Source organism: Vipera ursinii (assembly GCF_947247035.1).
Source record: "Vipera ursinii genome assembly, chromosome: 11".
In the NCBI taxonomy this organism is placed as follows: domain Eukaryota; kingdom Metazoa; phylum Chordata; class Lepidosauria; order Squamata; family Viperidae; genus Vipera; species Vipera ursinii.
The window spans coordinates 4,686,882-4,711,067 of record NC_139524.1 but is presented as its reverse complement, the minus strand read 5'-3'; the positions used below and the strand labels follow the sequence as shown (position 1 = coordinate 4,711,067).

The 24,186-nt window shown below is 44.5% G+C and overlaps 1 protein-coding gene across 1 annotated transcript in view; it reads right to left on the bottom strand.

The window, feature by feature from the left end:
* Positions 1-221: 221 nt before the first annotated feature.
* MEGF11 (multiple EGF like domains 11) overlaps positions 222-24,186 on the bottom strand; it is a gene marked incomplete at its 3' end in the record, with an annotated part of 406,009 nt that continues 382,044 nt past the window's right edge. The window contains 2 exon segments of the mRNA XM_083371343.1: positions 222-379; positions 4,697-4,903. Of these exon segments, the coding sequence (XP_083227469.1) occupies positions 222-379; positions 4,697-4,903 (365 nt within the window).

The window sequence follows — 24,186 nt, the reverse complement described above, 5'->3', positions numbered from 1 at the left end:
TCCTGCAATGTGTACAAAATTATTTTGTCAAATAATAAAGAGTTTCATGCAGAAGCAAGTTGGCCCCAACAGTTGTCCCTAAAGGATCTTTGAGTGGTCTTCCTTTCCTCCCAATATGCAGCAGGATGAAACAGAAAAAAAGATTGTCATCTTGGTTGTGTCCGAGAACAATGCTCACATGGCACGCGGTTGGGGTTGGGATGTCCAGGTGGCTTGGCCCTTTAAGATGGCTTCTCCCAGAGAGTTCCATGTGTTGGGCTGTGTCTTATGGGGACAATGTCATAGTGGCTGGGGATATGGCTGTTTCTGGGCAGATCATATGGATTTTGGATGCCAGCACTGCGGAGACGGATCTCCTGGACCACGCTGACTGTGGGCTCTGTGGAAAGAATGACAGGGAGATGTGGTCTGGGCCATCAAGCATCTTTGGAAGACATCTCAGCATCTCAATGACTCAGACTTTCTGACACAGCAGAATGACACAGCAAACAATCCAGAAACATTTCAAGAATCCCCATCCTTCTGGTTCTTCTAGACAGGTAGTCCTCAACTAATGGCCACAACTGAGCCCAAATTTTTTGTTGCTAAGCGAGGGAGTTGTTGCAAGTGACTTTTGCCCCATTTTACCACCTTTCTTGCTACTGTTATTATAAGTGCATCGCTGCAATTGTTAATTCAGTAACAGGGTTGTTAAGTGAATCCGACTTGTCCACCCCATGACTTTGCTTGCCAGAAGGTTGCAAAAGGGGATCACGGGACACACACCCCCAGGACTCTATGACTGTCATAAATATGAGTCAGTTGCCAAGCATCTGAATTTTTATGGTGGAACCACGGGGATGCTGCAATCGTCGTAAATGTGGAAAAACGGTCATAAGTCACTTTTTTCAATGCCCTTGTGATTTCGAATGATCACTAAACACACTGTTGTAAGTGGAAGACCAGCCTCGGCTCTTTTATGACTCATGGACTTCAACTCCCAGAATTCCTGAGTCAGCATAGAATTCTGGGAGTTGAAGTCCATGAGTCATCAAAGAGCCGAGGTTGCCTACCCCTGACCTATACCAATAAGTGAATGAACTGAATGAACTGCTCAACAACTCAAGAACGGTTTGACTTCCAAAAGGAAGATGGATCACATGAGGTTCCATTTTTGATCTTCCTTCCAAGCCAGCAGGGGGCATGGAGATGTTTTAGTGGAGGGACTCCATTTTGCATCATTCCTTCCTTTATGTCCAGAGGCTGGACAAGAGATGACAGGGCAGTTTACAGGAAAGGAGTCAAAAGTTAAGATGGCTGCCACAAATGTGAGACGGAAGCCCACCATGTTTTTACATGTGTCGCAATACATATTTTTGGCAATAAGGTGGGAAGGGCTTTGATTGATTTGTTGTGGCAGCCATCCTCATTTTTTGACACCCGCACTTCCTGCAGACTCCCCTGTTGTCATTTGCCCTCCTTCCAGACAGTTGAGTCACAACTACAAGTTGCCCATCTGGATCTGGATAACTTTCCGATTATTACATCAGGACAGGAAGTCAAGGTATGTTGTGGGTTCTCATCAATTTAGGGATATACAGTACATCTGCTGGGACCATGACAATAGGCCTTCTCGGTGGTCCCTTCTCTATAGAACATTATTCCCTGGGTGGTTACGATTGGCCCCCATCTTGTTGCTTTTCTGAGAGACCCTGAAGACATGGTTGTTATGGGGCTGGGGACCACAAATAGAGTTGGAGCCGGTCAAGTGCTTGATTCAATTGTGTAGTTGCTGCCATGGAGGGGCGTGATTATAAAAAACGTGGGGACTCAGCCTAGGGCAGGGGTACGCAACCTTGGCTCTTTTATGACTCATGGACTTCAACTCCTAGAATTCCTGAGCCAGCCATGCTGAGGAGAAAGGGAGGTTTCCAAGCTGAGCCATGCTGGCTCAGGAATTCTGGGAATTGAAATCCACGAGACATAAAAGCCAAAGTTGCCTATCCCTGGGCTAGGTAGCCTGGAGATCCCTCCATTAATGACAAGAAGCAACGGATGGAAACTAATCAAGGAGAGAAGCAACCTAGAACTAAGGAGAAACTTCCTGACAGTTAGAACAATTAACCAGTGGAACAACCTGTCTCCAGAAGCTGTGAATGCTCCAACACTGGAAGTTTTTAAGAAGAGACTGGACAGCCATTTGTCTGAAATGGTATAGGGTTTCCTGCCTGAGCAAGGGGTTGGACTAGATGACCTCCAAGGTCCCTTCCAACTTTACTATTATGATTATATAAAAAAGGTTAAACGTTGATCAGGTTTTCACTGACGTATTTTAATACATTCTGGGGAGAAACCCCTGCAGTTGGTGCGGCAAGAGTTGGTACATTCCAAAGAGGCTCTTGACTGCCTATTTTTTTTAAAATGTTGACTGATGAAGTTACTTGAATGCATAACGAAACATCTCAGATTAACCAACGTTGGTCCCGTTGCCACAATTTTAACCTTTTTTTTAGATACTTGTGGCGGGGATGATTTGAGTTTTCATTGACATATTCCATTAATGATATTCCCACACTGCGTGATGTATTGTATTAAGTAGCTCAAAGTGTATTAAATCATCTGGTTGGGATTGCACATTTTCTTCATTTGGTGTCGTTTTTTTAAAAAATACTGTATCTTTTAGATTTTGTTGTGTTTTTTTAAAATGGTTTGTATCTGTCCCACCTTCCTTATGTTGATCTATGACCACAATAATAAGATTTGATTTGATTGATTGAACCCAGTGTCTCCTTGCCAAAGAGGGGAAGCATAACCTGTTTGAGATTTTAAATGTGCACCCACCAAAAGTTTTAGAGCAATGATTAGCCATAGAATCAGCCTTTTTCTGTGAAGGCCTCAACCATCAATCCTATTCTCTTTCTCAGTGCTTTTTTTGTAAAAAAAAAAAAGAAAAAAGAAAAAAGAAAAAGATGCCGGAACTCACACACGTCATACTCACACACGCCTTGCCTACCCTACAAGGTTCCATCCAAAAAAGGTGCCGGAACTCCATTCTGGGCGTTCTGTGGCAAAAAAAAGCCCTGTGGTGGAGCAGTGGGCTAATGCCTCCTTAAGTAACACCAGCTGCCTGCAAATTAGTGCAGGTTCGAGTCCCACCAGGCTCAAGGTTGACGCAGCCTTCCATCCTTCTGAGGTAGGTAAAATGAGGACCCAGATTGTTGGGGGCAATTAAGCTGACTTTGTAATAATGCCGCTTGGGGTGTGCGTGAAAGCCCTAACAAGCAGGCATATACATAGAATGAAGGCTACTGCTAAGTTTGTAAGCCGCCCTGAGTCTTCGGAGAAGGGCGGGATATAAATGGAATTAAAATAAATAAATAAATAAATAAATTTTAGAAATGCCTTCATTGCAAAAACAGCAGCAAGTAGATATACAAATATCCAATTTGCAGAATGCGGTGATGCAGCTGCTAACCCAAAAGCCGGGATGGAACTTGCTTCAGGCAGGGCAGTAACCTGCAGCACAGCCTCTCTCTGCAGAGGTGGGCAATTCCTGGCCCAGGACCCCATTGGGCCCTTGGGGGCCTCCTGGTGGGGCTGTGCAAAAGATACCCAATCCCTGGCACGTACGCCTTAAAATAAACTAAATACAGGAGTTCTCAACTTACAACAGTTCACTCAGCGACCGTTTGAAGTTACAACAGCACTGGAAAAAACGACTTATGGCCATTTTTCACATTTTACGACCGTTGCCACATCCCCAGGGTCACGTGATATATGTCTGGATGCTTGACAACTGGTTCATATTTATGATGGTCGCAAGGTCCTAGGGTCATGCGATCTCCCTTTGCAACCTTCTGACAAGCAAAGTCAATGGGGAAAGCCGGATTCAATTAACCAACCGTGTTACTAATTTAATACCTGCAGTGATTCACTTAACGACTGTGGCAAGACAGGTCGTAAAATGGGGTAAAATTCACTTAACAAGTTTCTCGCTTGGCAACACAAAGGCTAAGCGGTCGTGAGTCGAGGACTTCCTGTATAATTCAAGCAAGAGAGAACCTCCTCTTGCGAGGGCAGGCTGAAAACCCTGGTCGTGTGAATGTGCTTGGCAAAGCCCGCTTGGCTGGCGTCGCTGTCCGATCCAGCCTCGGTCGCCCGTTGCGCCCTGCTCGCTTCTCCAGCTGAGTCCCAGTGCAAGAAAAGGACTAGTGGTCGTCGGCTGTATAAACACTTTGGACTCCCTGGCACTGTGCGCCATACTCTAAATAAGTAAACACAGGCAGTCCTCAACGTACGACAGTTCGCTTAGTGACCGTTCAAAGTTACCACCGCAATGAAAAAAGTTATAGCCATTTTTCACACTTATGACTCTTGCAGCATCCCCACGGTCACAGGTTTTGCAATTGGACGATAGGCAACTGACTCATGATTATGACGGTCGCAGTGTCCCGGGGTCCTGTGACCCCGTTTTCCAACCTTCTGATGAGCAAAGTCAATGGGGAAGCCAGATTCGCTTAACAACCGTCTTCCTAGCTTCACAACTTCAGCGATTCGCTTAACCACTGTGGCAAAAAAAAAAAAAAATGGGGCAAAACTCCCTTAATGGCTCCCTCGCTTAGCAGCAGAAATTTGGGGCTCCATTGTGGTCGTAAGTCGAGGACTACCTGCCATAACTGACTACCTCCAGCCGGCTCTGCTTTCTCCGGGCACTTACCGACGTCGTAGATGTTTTTGTGAGCCGGCGAAGAGGTTGGCATGTCCAAATACGACGCGTCCCGGTGGGCAGGAGACTTCATTTCCACATAGCTGTTCTCGGGCGGTTTGCGGGTCAGGATGGGGGGTTCTCTGATGGTGGCGTAGGGGTTTTCGCTGCTGTTGAGGGAAGCGGAGCTGGAGCTGTGGGCCGATTCCTTCACGTAGTCTGCAAGACAAGAGCCCGGCTCGGCCTCTTAGCTGGCGGGAGCCACTGAGCCTCAAGGGATGGGGAGGGGGAGGTTGGAGACCTAGCCCTCAACGCACACCGCACAGGAACCCACCAGTTACGCCTCGGGAATGTCCGAACCACTGTCGCGCCAAACCATCTGCTCATCCAAACTCATGTGCAAGTCATGTCCTGAACATTTGGTGGGAAGAAAAACAACCCTTCAGTTCCACAGCTCTCACGGTTACAAGGGTCTCGTCGTGACGGTTATATTACGTTATGCGCCCACCGTGCACTGCCCCGTCCCGCCACCCGGGGAGGAAGGCGCCACCCGAGGCGTCAAGGAGCACGCACAGCCGTCTCCCTGGATTTCCTCGGAGATCACTGCCAAGCAGCTGAGCCACGGAGGGACACCCCCCACCCCCCTGCTCCGTGGAGTGAAATCTGGATGTCGGAGTCAACACTTTTTCGAACTCATTTATCTCTGGTGGGGCTGTTGGAATCAGCGTTGCTGCCAAGGCAGCTTTCTCCTGATAGGAGCCAGTTCCTTGCTTCACTTCCTTTATCACCGGAAAACATGTGCAGAAGGAAAATTCCTTGCTAGTGATCTCCGCAGGAGGATAAAAATCCTATTTTTGCTTTATTTTCTCTTTTCCCCAGCAAGGAGACCCCATATTCTCCTTTCTCCACCCCTTAAGATCCGACCAGCACAGGATGCTTCCATTTTGAGATTGGTAGGCCTCTATCTCCAGAAGTCTGCTCTACTTCATCAAGCACAGTAATTTCTTAATATTGTTAATATTGTTACAGTTAGTCCTCCATTTGCAACGGTTCATTTAGGGACCATTTGAAGCTACGACATTGGGAAAAGTGACTTATGACCGTTTTTCACATTGACAACTGTTGCAGCAACCCCAGGGTCATGGGATCAAAATTCAGAGGCTTGGGAACTGACTCCTATTTGTGACGGTTGCAGGGTCCCGGAGTCACGTGATCCCCTTTTGCGACCTTCTGACAAGCCAAGTTGATTCAGTTAACACCTGTGCTACTGACATAACAGCTGCAGTGATTCACTTAACAACGGAAGCAGGGAAGGTTGTGAAATGGGGCAAAATTAACTTAAGATCTGTCTCACTTAGCAACAGAAATTTCGGGCTCCATTGTGGTCGTACATCGAGGACTATCAATATCAGATCAAGCCAACATAGAGCAATTTAGCATCCGCTGACAGTTTCGCCATGTAAAAATTACAGTTTGCTTGCCAACGTTAGACTTGGTATAGTAGGAGAAGAGAGATCACCCCGGGGGCCTCAAGCTGCTGAAACATCTTACCTTAAATGTTCAGAGCACTGCTTGGCATGTGCCTAATTTTTTAGGGGGGGGGGAATCCAAGGAAAAGGTCAGCCCACCTGCTCATGAAAGCCCACCTGAATTAGCTCACTTCCTCCTTCATGCCCAACACCCTTGGCCAGGGATAGGCAACCTTGGCTCTTTTATGGCTCGTGGACTTCATCTCCACGAGTCATAAAAGAGTCCAGCTTCCCAGTTTGATTGAGCTTGACAATTCTGCCCGTGACGTGGAGATTCTGGCTGGCCAGGTGCAGTCCTACAGAAGTGCAAAGGGTCTGGCCTGGGAAGGGACTGCAAAGGAACAGGGGTGTCTTTCTGGTTGCAGGGTGTCCATCTTTTGAAGTCTACATTTACAAGGAGCACAAGAGATTTCCTTCCTCCAATTGTATCTGGGCTTCTGAATGTGAGAGTGCTTGAAGGCTGTTCCGTGATCTTTATCACTGTGGAGCTGGCTCTTTCCCAGGCCTGGTCTAACATGCTGAAGCCCTGCCTAAGACAGGGGCTTAGCTTCGGCATCTTCCCTAAACTGTGGAACAGGGGTCTTCAAACATGGCCCTTTGATGACTTGTGTAGTTCAACGCCCAGAATTCAGCACTTGCTTAGCCTGGTTGTGGATTAACTCCTCTTCAAGGTTTGCATACTAAACGGATGCATACATTCTTTCAAATGGGCAGGATTCAGATCAAAATAGCCATTAACCATAATTAGCACAGTCCAAGCTTAATATGTTAGAGTCATAGGCCAGGAAGGGAGCTTGGAGGTCTTCTAGTCCAACCCCCTGCTCAAGGCAGGAAACCCTAATACCAGGGGTAGGCAAACTTGGCTCTTTTATGACTCGTGGACTTCAACTCCCAGAATTCCTGAGCCAGCCTGGCTCAGCTTGGAAACCTCTCCCTTTCCCCTCAGCATGGCTGGCTCAGGAATTCTGGGAGTTGAAGTCCACGGGTCATAAAAGAGCCAAGGTTGCCTACCCCTGCTCTAAGTGACGAATGGCTGCAGTCATCTTTTTCTGAACCTGAGATAAAGTTTATTGATGCCGTCTGGTTCCTGTCTGAATCTTCTCTATAAAAGTTTCCCTTCATTCATATATCGTATTGGAAATGCATGATTGGTTACTTAATGCCAATGTTTGTTTAATGAAAAGCTTCCTGTCGGGACACCCAGCCCCAGTTTATTGATTCTTGAGGAACATCATTGCTAGAATTACTTGTGAATTGTCTATTAATTGCCCCCAAAGAGTTTCTCCTAATTGCTAACTTAATGACAGTTTGTAGGGAGAGGTATTTAATTACAAAATTCTTCTCATACCCCCCTCTATAGGATATTATTTCACTTCATAAATATGGAACCCATAAAAGGGTTTTATTGTAACCAATAAAGATGTTCTTTGAGGAAATCTCTAGCTTTGGAGTTCTGATTTGTTTGGTCTCCTCTATAGGAACCTTGACACCTGCGGTGTTTTAATGCACATTCACCCACTTCATGCTTTTTCAGATCAATATCAGAAGCAAAACAGCCGTGTACGTAAATATCAGCCCCCCTTCACATTTGACAGTTCTGCGAGCGACAAAACACATCCAAAAATATAAACAGGAGAACAGGAGGACATAAAAAGGGCTTTGCAATAATCTGGGCAAACACTGTATATTAGGGGAAAAGGTGTGGAAGTTTGTGTATTAGGCCGTATTCTGTTAACAAAATATAGTGGTAAGGAAAGTGCTCAACTATGTGTAAAAAATGATGCAGAAATTGGAAGAAGTAGATTTTGAAATTGATAACCTAAGAATGGAATGAAAGTGAAATTTATTGGCTGTTTTGAAATTACTTCAACAGTTTTAGGGCAAGAAAATTCTGTTCTGGAACTACATCAAGCATTAAGCAGCTTCACACATTACTTTAAGCTGCCTAGACCAAGGGTAGGCAACCTTGGCCCTTTTATGACTCGTGGACTTCAACTCCCAGAATTCCTCAGCAAGCATGGCTCAGCTTGGAAACCTCTCCCTTTCCCCTCAGCATGGCTGGCTCAGGAATTCTGGGAGTTGAAGTCCACAAGTCATAAAGCGGCCTAGGCCTAGGCCAGGGGTAGTCAACCTTGGCTCTTTTATGACTCATGGACTTCAACTCCCAGAATTCCTGAGCCAGAATGGCTCAGCTTGGAAACCTCTCCCTTTTCCCTCAGCGTGTCTGGCTCAGGAATTCTGGGAGTTGAAGTCCACAAGTCATAAAGCGGCCTAGGCCTAGGCCAGGGGTAGGCAACCTTGGCTCTTTTATGACTCGTGGACTTCAACTCCCAGAATTCCTGAGCCAGCATGGCTCAGCTTGGAAACCTTTCCCTTTCCCCTCAGAATGGCTGGCTCAGGAATTCTGGGAGCTGAAGTCCACGAGGCATAAAAGGGCCAAGTTTGAAGACCCCTGCTGTAGAAGTTGAACACAAGCATAATCTCTTCTCCCTCTTTGGTACCAGCTGACACGAGTGATAGTTCCAAAAACCTCAGTGTGGGCCCTAGAGACCTCCAGAAATTGTGACCAAATTTCAACGTTTAATATGGCACAAAGCATAACGGTGTCAACTCTATTCAAATTAATTCAGTGTGAATGCAGATGAAATGAATCCAAGCTCTTTGAGCTTTGATTCACCTTGACACACTTATCCCATTGCTGCCAAAGGAAGAGAATGCTAAATATGCATATCTCCTAACCTTCCCCAAACAGATCTAGGAGAGGAAAATTGGCACTCTTCTTGGCATATTACTTGGAAGTTTTAATTTGCTTCAAGAATAACGATCACTTGACTATGAGTCAGCAGTGTGCAGCAGCAACCAAAAAAGCATATACAATCCTGGGTTGTATAAACAGAGGCATAGAATCAAGATCACATGAAGTATTAATACCTCTCTCTCTCTCTCTCTCTCCCTCCCTCCCTCTCCCCCCCTCTCTCTCTCTCGTCAAACTATTCTCCAAAGCACCAGAAGGCAAGACAAGAAACAATGAATGGAATCTAATCAAGGAGAGAAGCAATTTGGATCTAAGGAGAAATTTCCTAATGGCGAGAGCAATCAATCAATGGAACGGCTTGCCGTTGTGAGTGCTCCATCACTGGAGGCTTTTAAGAAGAGACTGGACAGCCATTTGTCTGGGATAGTACATGATCTTCTGCTTGAGCAGGAGGTTGGACTAGAAGACCTCCAATCCACAGACCGGGGGTTGGGAACCCCTGTTCTAAAATGCTTGCTGGGGAATTCTGGGAAATGAAGTCTAGAGAAATGTCCTACACAGGATTCCTGCACTTTGCCTAGATGAAAACCGCAATGGACGATCGGTGCATTTTTTATTGACTGAAACAGGAAATCAACCATTATATCTTTCTTTAAGGGGAGGTGGTGGCTCAGTGGGTTAGGATGCTGAGCTTGTTGATCAGAAGGTCAGCAGTTTGGCGGGTCAAATCCCGAGTGCCGCGTAGCAGAGCGAGCGCCTGTTACTCGTCCCAGCTTCTGCCAACCTAGCAGTTCGAAAGCACGTAAAAATGCAAGTAGAAAAATAGGGACCGCTACAGTGGGAAGGTAACAGCGTTCCGTGCCCTTTGGCATCTAGTCATGCCGGCCACATGACCACGGAGACGTCCTCGGACAAGCGCTGGCTCTTCGGCTTTGAAACGGAGATGAGCACCGGCCGCTAGAGTTGGAAACGACTAGCACGCATGTGCGGGGGAACATTTACCTTTACCTTTTATCTTTCTTCCCCCTACAAATGCTGGATATAACTTGAAATGTAGTATTTACATGAAGCCTCATCTGAATACTGACAAACTCCTTCCATGCTTTGATTTAAGCAGATCCTCATGGCTCTCCATCGTGTACCTTCATACCTCCACTGACTAGTTTCCTCTAAACTAGCAGGTCTGTAAAAGCACCCATGACAATCCAGAGAATCTGCTTTAAGGAAGACCCCTCTTTTGGTCTATAGAGTCAGTTGGATGTAGCAGTTAAATTTGCTATAGAAGGAAATGTTTATGGAAATTCTCCGTCATCCAGGTCATGGTTGTCATGAGGCAACTGGACTTTCTTGTTTTTCTTTGAAGACATTTTGCTTCTCATCTAAGAAGCTTCCAGCTCTGAATGGTGCGGGAGTATGAACAGATTTCCAGGAAACATTGCAGACTACAGGAACAGGGCAGAAAACATCCTGCAGCCAAGAAGGCTGCAGACACCTCTGCACTACCCTGAGGACACAGGTAAACCTCCAAGTGCCCTCAACAACTCTCAAAAAGAAGGCAAATGACAAGCTGTCTGCAAGGAATATAAATCCTTCCGTTCCCCACGTTCCGGTCAGAGCTGAAGAAACTTCTTGGACGAGAAGTGAAACGTCTTCAAAGAAAAAACAAAAAAGTCCAGTTGCCTCCTGAAAAACACCTTTGGGATACACAAGGAGACCCAGGTTTTGGTTCTCTCTCAGGGACAGAAGCCAGCTGGGTGACATGGGATCTTAGCCCTCAGCTGAGAAGTTATAAAACTTCTAAAACCAAGAATTTGTAAAATGCCTGAAACTGAAGAAGACGGAAAAACGTCCCAGAAGTCGAAAGAAAATGCCCAGGTCGAGAAGTTGAAGAGCATCCCAGAAAGAGATACTTATAAAGACCTTCTGGAAACGTTGCAAAAAAAAAGTTACATGGAGTTGTCTTTTTTCTCACCAGAAACCAAGCTTGACCCAAGGGCCATAACAATTCTCTTGCTTTTTCTGAAAGCTCACCTAAGTAATGGGATGAGAAGGAGTAGAGAGTAGGAAGAAGCCACTGCCAAGAAATTGCAAGAATAGTCAGAGGTCATGCAAGGATTGGAGCACGTCCTTCAGCTAAATAGTTTTCAAAGTTCTCCCAATATACTTCTTTTTGGAATCATTCAAAAAGAAGTCTGGAAAAAATAAAAGCAGGGGTCTTCTTTGTAATTAAAAGTAACCCAATGCCTGTGTGAATGGAGGAATCCCTGGTGTCTGTTATAGGCTGCTACCAACTCTTGAAAGGGTATTGCTGGACGAAGGAATTAATTGCCCCGCCAGGAACATCAGAAGCTGCCTTCAACTAATTATGAGCATCCACCACTGAGCTGAAGTCTACATCCAGGCTAGATGCATCAAAATACCTCCCGCCCTCCAACACAGACAGAGCTTTGTTGCCTTTGCAAGTCTGGAAACTGGTACAGCCTCATAGCCGTCTCCATGGTGATGGGCCACTCTCTGGCCTCCGATGGGTCAGGAGCACCATCTCGGAATTAGCAAGAGAGACATGATATATGCCAAGGTAGTCCTGCATTTCGGTAGAGCTAGAGCTGGTATTCTCCTTATTTATTTGTTAAATTCACAGATAGTCCTCAACTTAGGGCCACAATTGACACCCCCACCAAATGTATGTTGCTAAGTAAGAAATTTGTTAACTGTGTTTTGCCCCTTTTTACAACTTTACTTGTCACATTTGTTCAGCGAATCACTGCGGTCGTTAAAAATAGTAGCACGGTTGTTAAGTGAATCTGCCTTCCCCAGGGACTTTGCTTGTCAGAAGGTGGCAATCAAATGACCCTGGGACCTTGCAACCGTCACAAGTGTGAGTCAGTTGCCCAGCATTCGAATGTAAATCAAGTGACCACAGGGATGCTGCAATGGTCATAAGTGTGAAAAATGGTTGCAAGTCATTTTTTTAAGCGCAATTGGAACTTCGAACAGTCACTAAAAGAACGGTTGTAAGTTGAGGACTACCTGTATTTGCTACCTATCTCTCCAAGGGGCTACTCGAGGCATCTTATAGGCACGTAAACAGAAGCAAAATAATAGAACAATAAGGTCCCTTGGACTGCAAGGCGATCAAACCGGTCAGTCCTAGAGGAGATCAACCCTGACTGCTCTTTAGAAGGCCAGATCCTGAAGTTGAAACTTTGGCCACCTAACGAGAAGGAAGGACTCACTGGAGAAGAGCCTAATGCTGGGAAAGATTGAGGGCAAGAGAAGAAAGGGACGACAGAGAATGAGGTGGCTGGATGGAGTCTCTGAAGCAGGAGGCGTGAGCTCAAATGGACTCCAGAAGATGGTAGAGGACAGGAAGGCCTGGAGAAACATTGTCCATGGGGTCGCAATGGGTTGGACACGACTTCGCAACTAACAACAACAAGGTCAACAGTGACAAATGACGACAATGGGAATAAGTACATCAACGTGATAACTAAAAAGACATTCCTTCTTCCCTCCTCTCGCTCCCACCTCCCCATGATTATAAAGCTCCTGCCTGAAACAAATCCGACATGAGCATGGAGGCAGGAAGATGTGAACATAAGAGACAGGAACACTGTTTCACAGGCAGGGTCCGCCAGGTGAAAGAGACGTCTCTCTGTGGAGCAGAAGGAATCAACTACCATGATCTTCTAGAAGAGGGGTAGGCAACCTTGGCTCTTTTATGACTCGTGGACTTCAACTCCCAGAATTCCTGAGCCAGCATGGCTCAGCTTGGAAACCTCTCCCTTTCCCCTCAGCATGGCTGGCTCAGGAATTCTGGGAGTTGAAGTCCACAAGTCATAAAAGAGCCAAGGTTGACTACCCCTGTTAGAAGGATCACAGCTGATGAGCTTCTCTTTAGCTTCAAGGTGCCACTTCAGCATTTAAGAACATTCCTTCCAGGACTTGACAAAGCAGAAATTAATTCCATCCCATCTTCTTCCTCTGAAATCCTACCCAACAAAGCCATTGAAGACACTGGATGGTTTTGCAAGCTTCCTAAACTCATGGATCTGTCTTCATGGACCACGGGATAGAAACACAGAATCATAGGGCGAGAAGGAACTTGGAGGTCTTCTAGTCCAACACTCTGACCAAGGCAGGAGATCTTATACGACTCTGGACAAGTGGCTGTCCAGCCTTTTCTCGAAAACCTCCAATGATGAACCACCCACAATTCCGGGAGGAGTTTGATATCACGGTTTTGTACAACTTTGCTAAGATTATAGTTGGGATCTAAGGATAGCCTAGAATCCATTTTAGCCAAGGCGTCCATTGGATGTGATGAAAAATAGGCAAGACGGTGGCCTTTGTTAGTTGTCATTGAAGGTCTGGCCATTTTGTGTGTGATGCACCTAAAAATACATAAAGCTTTGATCATACCATCGCAGCCATTATCTTAACTCTGGTTCAACTAGACCCAGCAGATACCTTTGTAGTCCAGTCTGTTGTATAAACTCAGCCACGCAGGCTCCTCAATTCTCCCTTTTGATATCTATCCCTCTGACAAACAAGCACTAACTCAGCTTCAGAAGTCCCTGAGATACCACCCAATAATGGGACCCTTCTAGCTGACAGGCAGTTAAAATTGAAAGCAGAAATAAAATAAAATACGAGTCTTACTGTACGATGAGAGAGGACCCAAACACCACTCACTACAATGCCTTTTAAATCAAAAGCAAAGATTTCAGGCTAATTAGCAGGACCTCTTAAACGAAATGAACCTTTCTGATGTTCCCAAGATGAAAGAAAGCATAAGAAGGAGAGAGATGCATAATTCTGCTCAGGGTGGATTAAAGTGGGAAGTAACAGGCTCACTCACACCAAAGTATCTTCTCCTGAAAAATCATCAGATTTTCAATGAAACGTAAGGCGATTGTCTCGGTTACTTTTCTAACCACAAATTTTCCCATGGGGTGGTGGTTTAGAACCAGAGGACAACATAGCAAAAACCAGGTCATTGGATACACCTGGACCAAACTCAGATACAGGGTTTACCTAGGACAGGGGTAGGCAACCTTGGCTCTTTTATGACTTGCGGACTTCAACTCCCAGAATTCCTGAGCCAGCTCAGGAATTCTGGGAGTTGAAGTCCGCGAGTCATAAAAGAGCCAAGGTTGCCGACCCCTGACCTAGGAGTACGCAGTGGTGTCAGTTTAATACAGGTAGTCCTCAACTTACAATAGTTCATTTAGTGACCATTCTGTTGTGATTCAGGGTCAGCCTGTGGGTTCGGCAGTTGGGTCAGACGAATCAGAGGAGGAGGGGGGTGTTGAAGACCTTGCTGAGGGGGTTGAAGATCTTGCTGATGATAGCCCTCAGCCAGGCCCCTCCCACTTGGTCACCATGGAGACCCAGCTGTGTGAGCCTGACAGTGTGGATGAAGATGACCCACAGCTGGCCCTGTTCAAGGACGCCCGACGCAGGAGGCAGTCAAGTAGGAGTAAACAGAGGAAGGCTGTGGGGCTTCTCGGAAGGAGGCAGAGAGAAGCCACGCCCTGAACTCTTTATAAAGGGAATGTTTGGGGAGGGCTGGTTTGCTGAAAGCAACCGCTCAGATAGTGTTTCAAAGCTCCGGTATCTTGTAATAAATTTGGCAGACGTATTCCAGCCTCTTGCCGTCTGTAAAGGGGTTGCCTTTTCTGCAAGGCCGGTAGCAGGCTGGTACAGAACACATTCAAAGTTACAACAGCACTGTAAAAAGTGACCGATACCATTTTTCACACTTATGGCCGTTGCAGCATGCCCGTGGTCACGTGTTTTACATTTGGGTGCTTGACAACTGACTCATACTTACGATGGTTGCAGGGTCCCAGGGTCATGAGATCCCCTTTTGCGACCTCCTGACAAGCCATGTTCATGCGGAAAGCCAGATTCGCTTAACAACCGTGTTACTAACTTAACAACTGCAGTGGTTCACTTAACAAACTTACCAAATTTCTCACTTAGCACAGAAACTCGGGGCTCCATTGTGGTCATAAATCGAGGACTACCTGTAATTGGTACCTGAATTGGCTTTAATCTCTTTTAACCCCTTTCTCTCTTTTTTCCCCCTTTAATATGTCTACTACATTACAGGTAGTCCTTAACTCGAGACCACAATTGGCAGCAGAGCTTCAGTTGCCAAATGAGGCTGGTCCCTATTTTATGATCTTTTCTGCCACGGTCGTTAAGCAAATGACTGCAGTCGTTAGGGAATCTGGCTTCCCCACTTGGACTTTGCTTGTCAGAAGCTGGCTGGGAAGGTTGCAAGTGGTGATCACAAGATCCCCGGCATGCTGCAGGCATCCTAAACACATGCTGTTTACCAAGTGCCTGGTTTTGATCCTGTGACCCTGAGGATCTTGTGGCAGTTGTAAGTGCGAGGAGCGATTGTGTGAATCACTTTCTTAAGCACCACTGTAACTTTGAGCAGTCGCTAAATGAATAGTTGTAAGTTGAAAATTACCGGTGCAAACTTGAGCCAAGTTTATTTTGCTTTATTATCTTTACTATACTTGATAAATGCTAGGGGATTTCTAAAGTTAGTAATGACAAAATAGTTAATGAATGTTGAGTATGATTAGAAACAAATATCAGAAGCAAATCATAGGTAAATGAAATTGACTGTGTGCCATTAAGTCAGTATTGATTCTTGGGGACCACAGAAATAATTACACGAATAAATAGAAAACCATTAAGATTTATAACATTAATGACATATAATTAATGATAGCATAAGATATATGATTAAGATTTACAATTAATATCAATAATAATGGTCAATTTTTCTTATTATTTTATTTCTTTATTGTTCTCCCTTCTGAAGGAGGCAAGATTTATTGTCTAAACACAGCATAGGCAATCTTAAATAAAACCATTGCAATAAAATCAACTCATGTAAAAAAATCTATGTGGTCACCAAGAGTCAACACCAACCTGATGGCACATAATCAATCAAATTAATTTGATTAATTAATCAAATTAATAAATCCATCAGAATCAGCAAGAAATAAATCATGATAAAGATTTATTTTGAACATCTGTTCAAACTTCCTATTCAATCATGATGTACTGTTTATAATAATGTGTCAAGGTATTATTGTTATTGTTTTATTTCTATATTGTTCTTCCTCCTGAAGGAGTTGAGACTTATTGTCTACAAGAATGCAGCATATATATAATCTTAAATAAAACCATTGTGATAAAATCAACCCAGGGAGAAAAATCTACCTATGCGGTTGCTAAGAATCAACAGTATATTGATGATCTGCCCATCATATAAATCTAAAAAGGGTAAAGGTAAAGGTTCCCACGCACATGCATGCTAGTTGTTTCCGACTCTAGGGGCCGGTGCTCATCTCTGTTTCAAAGCCGAAGAGCCAGAGCTTGTCCAAGGACGTCTCCGTGGTCATGTGGCTGGCATGACTAGACGCCAAAGGCACACGGAACTCTGTTACCTTCCCACCGTAGCGGTCCCTATTTTTCTACTTGCATTTTTACGTGCTTTCGAACTGCTAGGTTGGCAGAAGCTGGGACGAGTAACAGGCGCTCACTCTGTTACGCGGCACTCGGGATTCGACCCACCAAACTGCTGATCTTCTGATCGACAAGCTCAGCGTCCTAACCCACTGAGCCACCGCATCCCATATAAATCTACAATCCATCAAAATCAACAAGAAATAAAAAAGTTTTAAAGGATTTATTTTCAACAAAGAAGCTTAATACAACAGCCCTCTACATAAGAACCTCTGGATTTCTAGATTAGCATTGTTTCACCAACTGTGATGCTCAAGTGGCATGACTTCCGTGATTTAATGGAAGGGGCCTGGGGCAGGGGGGCTAGCAGAACTCCCCTTAATAAATGGGGGTCTGTTCCTAGGAAGGTTGTTTGCCAAGCCCACGGTGAGGTGAACCAAATCAGATCCTCTGCAAGCTTTTCACATCTAATCTTAAGTCTCTGGGATGAATAGTAGGCTGTAGGAAACTTTAGCTCAACATTTCTCAAACTTGACCATTTCAAGATATGCAGACTTCAGTTCCTAGATTTCCCCAGCCAGGATTGGGGAAATCATAGCTTAATTTTAACAACCTATAATTGGGTCTAGAGAAATCAGTGTTGTGTTTTCAGGGACGGGCACATGGACTGATCTAAGATAGCTCAAGTTCAAATGTGCCTCAGAATCCAATAATGAGATGATTAGGACACAGGCCACTCAGGCGAAGCTAACTCAACCAGGTTGCACCAAGCAAAGCTTCTCCTGGATGCTGGAGGCACCGACAGTAGGTCTCTCAAGCTACAAAGCCACTCCTTCCTCAAATGAAAATATTAAATGTAGACTTCAACTTCCTGATCCTCTCATATTTTTTTGGGTTGGGAAGGGGTTCCAAATAATAATAATAATAATAATAATAATAATAATAATAATAATAATAATAATAATAATAATAATAATAATAAAGTTGGAAGGGACCTTGGAGGTCATCTAGTCCAACCCCCTGCTCAGGCAGGAAACCTTATACCAATTCAGGCAAATTTATTGATTTAGCATATGGCATATCATACATGGACTAGCAATATAGATTAACATTTCATCTAGATTAGTAAAATGCAATAAAGTATAATTTTTAAAAAGATCTAAGTTCAAATACCAATGTTTAGGCCAGGGGTAGGCAACCTCGGCTCTTTTATGACTCGTGGACTTCAACTCCCAGAATTCCTGAGCCAGCCAATTGTGCTCAAACGTCTGCAAGAAAACCACCCAGCTCAGAGAGCAACAAGGACCTCACAGTCCTCCTCCTCCTCCTCCTCCTCCTCCTCCTCCTCCTCCTCCTCCCTGCAAGCCCCACTCCTTCCTAGCACTGATGATGTTACATAGTGAGGCTAGTGAAACGTCTGCAAGAAAACCACCCAGCTCAGAGAGCATCAAGGACCCATCAGAATCCACAGTAACAGCATCGGCATCATCCCCCCTTCCAGAATGAACTGTGCCCCAGAGGAACATTACTCTAAATCTCGAGTTATGGGAGATAGCTTTTTCTTGGCACAGAAATCTTTGGCAAAGTGAAGCGGGGGAGAGACATTTCCCCCCACCCCTCCAGGGACCCCAAAGAAAGAGCCAAAGAAGAGCTGAGGAAAAGCCGACCTCTCCGGAGCTGAGTTCCTACAGAAAACCGCTGTTAATCAGCCAAGTGTTTTTCCCTTCCTTGCCAAACTCCATCCCTTTGCAGATAACAAGGCCAGCCATTCAAAGCAGGCCGGGCCCCTTCGACGTTAATGATCATTTGCTGTCAATCAACCCAGATCGAAATAGCCGCACTTTGTTGGAAAGAATAAAGCCTTCTCAATTTAGTGGATTAAGCTACTTGCAAGACTTGACCGGCTCAGCTACAAAAAAGCAAAGCCAGGGACTTTTAAAAGCCAGGAAATCAAGCATGCTCTTGTTTACTTTGCAATAATTAAAGGCTTAATTTAGAAGCCTCCGCTGATGAAATAAACAGTTTGTTGCCTGAATTCAGAGGGACTTTGGTGCTTCCTTTGGGCACTTTGGTATTAATAAAAGGGATAAATACCTCAGATATGAAAAAGCAGAGACAAGCACTCTTAAAACACGGCAGGGGAGTTTGTTGTTTTGTAGCTCTTGTAGCTCAAATGCCACCTCCACACAGTCTCCTTATCCTGCTGTGAAAACACCCCACTTCTTCCTCATGCTGGTACCAACGGCCCATATCAAGCAGGCAAAATACAGAATTACAGACCTGGAAGAGACCTTGGAGGTCCTCTAGTCCAGGGGTCAGCAACCTGAAACAGTGAAAGAGCCACTCGGAACCGGTTCCCTCACAAAAGGAAAAACTGGGAGCCGCAAAAAATGTGTGCGCATGCGCGTACATGCGCACATGCGCAGAACAGGGCTTGATTGAAGAATGGAGCCAAGGCGAGATATGCACCTACCCTGCATATTTGAATTGATTGGGTGAACTTTTTTAGTCCCCCCCTTTTTTTGGGACTGCACATGGCAGAGGACCGGGAGCCGCAGGAGACGGCTGAAAGAGCCACATGCAGCTCCAGAGCCGCGGGTTGCAGACCTGTGCTGTAGTATAACCCCCTACTCAAGTGGAAAAACCTCTAGCATTCTGGACAAAGTCTCTTCTTAAAAGCCTCCAGTGATGGAGCACCCACAGCTTCTGAAGGCAAGCCGTTCCACTGGTTGATTGTTCTCGCTGTCATGGAAGTTTCTCCTTAATTCTAGGTTGCTTCTCTCCTTGATTAGTTTCCATCTGTTGCTTCTTGTCTTGCCTTCTGGTGCTTTGGAGAATACCCTCTCTTCTTTGTGGCAGCTCCTTAGATATTGAAAGACTGCTATCATATCACCCCTAGCCCTTTAGACCTCACATACCCACTTCCTGCAAAAAAGCGACAATAGGTGTGCCCTACACGTAGTCCTGCTGCAAAACTCACTTAGCAACTCACATAGCAATAGCAACTTTGAGCTCAATTGTGCTCAGCTGTCGAGGAATACCTGTACGATATTCTCTCCTCCCAGCTGTTCTAATGCCCACCCATCCTCCTACGAACCTAAACAAATGCTAATTGAAAGAAGGAATGGAATGAGAAGGAATTGCACAACGTAATTTAGAGGAATTTTGCCCTTGTGCAGGGAATTGAACAGGTTTAAAAACTCTGAGTATACCTTTGGCTTTTACACACACACACACACACACACACACACACACACACACACACACACCGAATCTCAATTTGGCAGGAGACTACAAAAAAGTGTGTCTGCTCAAATTCTGGCAACTCCACAAAGCCTTTTTGTCTCCAGGTCAGAGGTGGCTTGCTGCTCTCTTCTTCTGGGACTTTTGAAAATGAACATTTCAAGCTAGATTGTAGTGGTGGCATTTCCTGGTGGTCTCCCATCCAAATAGTAACCAATCTGACCCAGTTTAGCTTTTCAAGACCAATTAAATGTGGTTAGATGCTGCCACCTAGCAGGGCACAGAGGGTAGTACATTTTACATACATATATGCAGATAGTCCTTGACTTACAACCATTCATATAGTGACTGCTCAACGTTACAATGGCAGTGAAAATAATTTATGACTGTTGAAGCATTCCCGCAGTCATGGGATCAAAATCCAGATGCTTGGAAACTGACATGTATTTTTGACCGCTGTAGTGTCCCCAGGTCATGAGATCATCTTTTGTGACTTTCTGACCAGCAAAGTCACTGGGAAAGACAGATTCACTTTAGAACCATGTAACTAACTTAACAACTGCAATGACTCACTTAACAGCTGTGCCAAGAAAGGTCATTAAATGGGGCAAAATCCATTTAACAATGGAAATTTTGGACTCAATTGTGGTCCTGTATTTGGATTTCCGCCAAAAGGCTGGACAGTTATTTATCCAGAATGGTAGGTGGATTCTGGTGGTGGCCAGGTGTTTGAACTAGAAGACATTCAAGATCCCTTCCAATCCTAGGATTCAATGATTCTATTTGACCAGAAGTGCCATTAAAACAAGATGAATTCTGAATGGCTGGAATGGCAGCCATTCTCACTCTGATGGTGCAGCTACACGCAACTCACTGCTACTTCCTTAAGTTTATTGATATGACCCTTTACTCGGATTCACATATTTTATCCTGTATGCTGGACTAGATGGGATGAAGGTGTGATCTAGTAAGGCTGGAGGCAGAGACATACCTTCACAATGCAAGCTTCACCCCTACTGTACGTGTGCTATGACATCATAACTAGGTAAGAAAGGGGTGGAGCTTGCATTACTATGGTCAGTGAAGCGATGCTCTGGGCAAATGCTGGCAGTGGAATTCTGGGAGTTGAAGTCCACCCCTCTTAACGTTGCTGAGGTTGAGAAACACCGATCTAAGTTAACGATGGACATTTAGAAGAAAAAAAAATGTTGCCGTGAAAATCATTCCAAAGATCTGGAACAGTTTTGGAGAAGAAAAAGTCTGCAGCGCACATGAGTATTGCTGAGCTTCTTGCAATATTCCACACTCTGCTCGTCGCAACAACGAGCGTTTGTCAGTTGCTGATAGAGATTTGTTTCAGGAAGATTTCCACACTTCTGCTACCATGGAGGAGAACATCCGAGTTTCTCTTCTAATATCCCAGTGACCTTTAGAGAGCCACAGCTGGGAAGAAACCTATTTACAGCCGAATTGGCACTGCACATTTATTATGCTTACCTAGAAATCTCTTCTCAGATTTTCTCTTCATGAACCCGCCCCTGCGTGGCAAATAAGGAAGATTTACTCTGCTCGGCAAATCATGGATTGGTTTTTAAAATGTTCTAGCTGGCCTGCTCTTTTCTGGTTGCCAACAGAAATTAAATACAAGCCCGGGAGCCGCTTCCAATGTAAAGGTCTACTGTCCTAGTCCGTAAAGAGGAGAAACTTCCTGGAACATTAGCAAATCTCCTTGAAAATGGGCCAAACCCTGATGGCTCAAAGGAGGCAACTTCTAACTCGGCAGGAGGAAAAGATGCTTCATTTGAGGCTGATTCCGGAGCCACACCAAGGTGACTGAGATGGTTTAACCTCCCTGCTTGGCACCTGTGCTCCATTTTTTAATTTCATGGGGTAACTCTTTGGCCTGGAAAAGCCCGTTGACAGAAACTGTTGACATGTTTTGATATAATGGGTGAGCTACATAGTTGTCACTGGTGCTAGGCTTAGAACAGGGGTCTTCAAATTTGGCCCTTTTATGACTTTTGGACTTCAACTCCCAGAATTCCTCAGCCAGCCATGCTGGCTGAGGAATTCTGGGAGTTGAAGTCCATCCACAAGTCATAAAAGGGCCAAGTTTGAAGACCCCTGGCTTAGAAGGATGAGGGGTGATCTGATAGCTATTCTCCAAAGTACCAGAGGGTAGGTCAAGAAGCAACGGATGGAAACTAATCAAGGAGAGAAGCCACTTGGAATTAAGGAGAAACTTCCTGACAGTGAGAACAATTGATCAGTTGGAATGGCTCGTCTGCAGAAGTTCTGGGTGCTCCAACGCTGGAGGTTTTAAAGAAGAGACTGGATAACCCGTTTGTCTTCTGCTTGGGCAGGGGGTTGGACTAGAAGACCTCCTAGGTCCATTCCAACACTCTTATCCTGTATGTGTGCAGGGTGGTAGGATATGAAGGTGAAAACTGCAATGAACAGGGGGAAAAAGATTGCAAGGGATGCGAAGGCTATATTTTGTGGTGAAGCCTATGATTTTCCTATTCAGAAATGGGTAACCTTTTCAGACTGCAGGGTGTGCAAATCCTTCACATTAATCTGGGCCAAGGTCAACGTTGCAAAAAGTAAGTGGGGGTCTGACTTTTACTAAGGAGTTCTCGATTTCCTGTGAGGAGTTTTAACAGGAGGGATGGGCAAAGAGAACTGGTATAATGTGGTATGCATTTCTGACTAATTCTTCTTCTAGTATTTTACTGTTGATATTGGAGTAACTTGGCCTTTTAGACAAAAATGGGAGTTGCTTATTGAGAGAGGAGGAAAAGTAGATATTTAGGAAGATAGAAATATGTTATTACCAGGAATCTGTGTACGGGCATGAAGAGGGAACATGAAGTTTGCATCCATGGCAACTCTTAAGATTTATATATAATAGATATCAATATTGTATGAATCCTGTCATACAATATTCTGAACAACAATATAACAGTTTATACTTTCTATGGATAGCGAATAGAAAAACAAATTGATCAGAGAACAAATTGATCTGGGATTGCCACTTAAAGCACAAATTATTGGAACGCTACGTGAAGAAGTCCAAGTTCTCCAGATAAATCTATAATGCTGAGAAAGGTGAGAAAAAAAGAAGATGATGACGTGCACCCTTGGAAAACCTGGAGGGCCAGTTTGGAGACAAATGGCAGCAAATTATCTCATTTTGCATAATTTATGTTTTTACAATTCAGGCTTTAAAAATATATATTTTTGTCTGAAGCCACAGCAGGCAAAAGGTGCTTTAAAAAAACATTTCCTCTATTCTTTTTTTACTTAGTTACAAAGTCCCAGGCTTAAACAGCTGTACAAGTTCAGAACATACAAACAGACAAGAACTGAAGTACCTCAAAATGTATCTGCTGTATTTCAAATTAACAAGGACAGCCAACATCCAATTTTCTGGCATGGGGAAAGTCACAGTATTATAAAATTCGAAATAATTGGGAACTCATGAGCGACGTCTAGCCAGTTTTACGGTTTTTAAGTATAATTTCATCCTTCCTCTTTTAGTGCCTACATTCAGATAGAAGAGCATGCTGCAGAATAGGTGTAGCAACTGCTGGTCACGGTGGATCCATTCTCCTCTGGAAATGGGGTAGACTGAGGACATAGATTCCAGTCAGATGTCAGGTTTTGCATCTTTTTCTTTGAAACACAATTCCCTTTCTTCTTACAATCTCTGTGATGGAAACTGATTCAGTTTATTAGACAACAATTCTTGTCTGTTCCACTGAATCTGCCTGTGGGTTAGAATCCTTGTTACAATCTAGGCTAGGCTACTTATTCTCCAAAGCACCAGAGGGCAGGACAAAAAACAATGGATAGGAACTAATCAAGGAGAGAAGCAACCTGGAATTAAGGAGAAAATTCCTGACAGTGAGGACAATCAGCCAGTGAGAAGAATAAACAGCTTGCCTTCAGAAATTGTGGGTACTTCATATCACTGGTGGTTTTTAAGAAAAGACTAGACAGCCAACAATCTGAAATGGTATGCTTGAACAGGCGGGGTGGACTAGAAGACCTCCAAGGTCCCTTCCAGCTCTCTTCTGATTAATTGATTAATGCACTGTGCTATTTCTTTGCTAAGCAATAACACCTCATTGTTTAAGAATATCAAAGAATGTTCTAACCCAGGGGTCTTCAAACTTGTCCCTTTTATGACTTGTAGACTTCAACTCCCAGAATTCTTCAGCCATGCTGGCTGAGGAATTCTGGGAGTTGAAGCCCACAAGTCATAAAAGGGACAAGTTTGAAGACCCTTGTTCTAACTAATGTAAAAAAGTTAATATTAACAGCAATATCAATAGCACTTAGACCTATAAATTGCTTCACAGTGCTTTACAGCCCTCTCTAAGTGGTTTTACAGAGTCAGCATAATTCTCCCCAATCATCTGGGTCCTCATTTTACTGATCTTGGAAGGATGAAAGGCTGAGTCAACCTTGAGCCG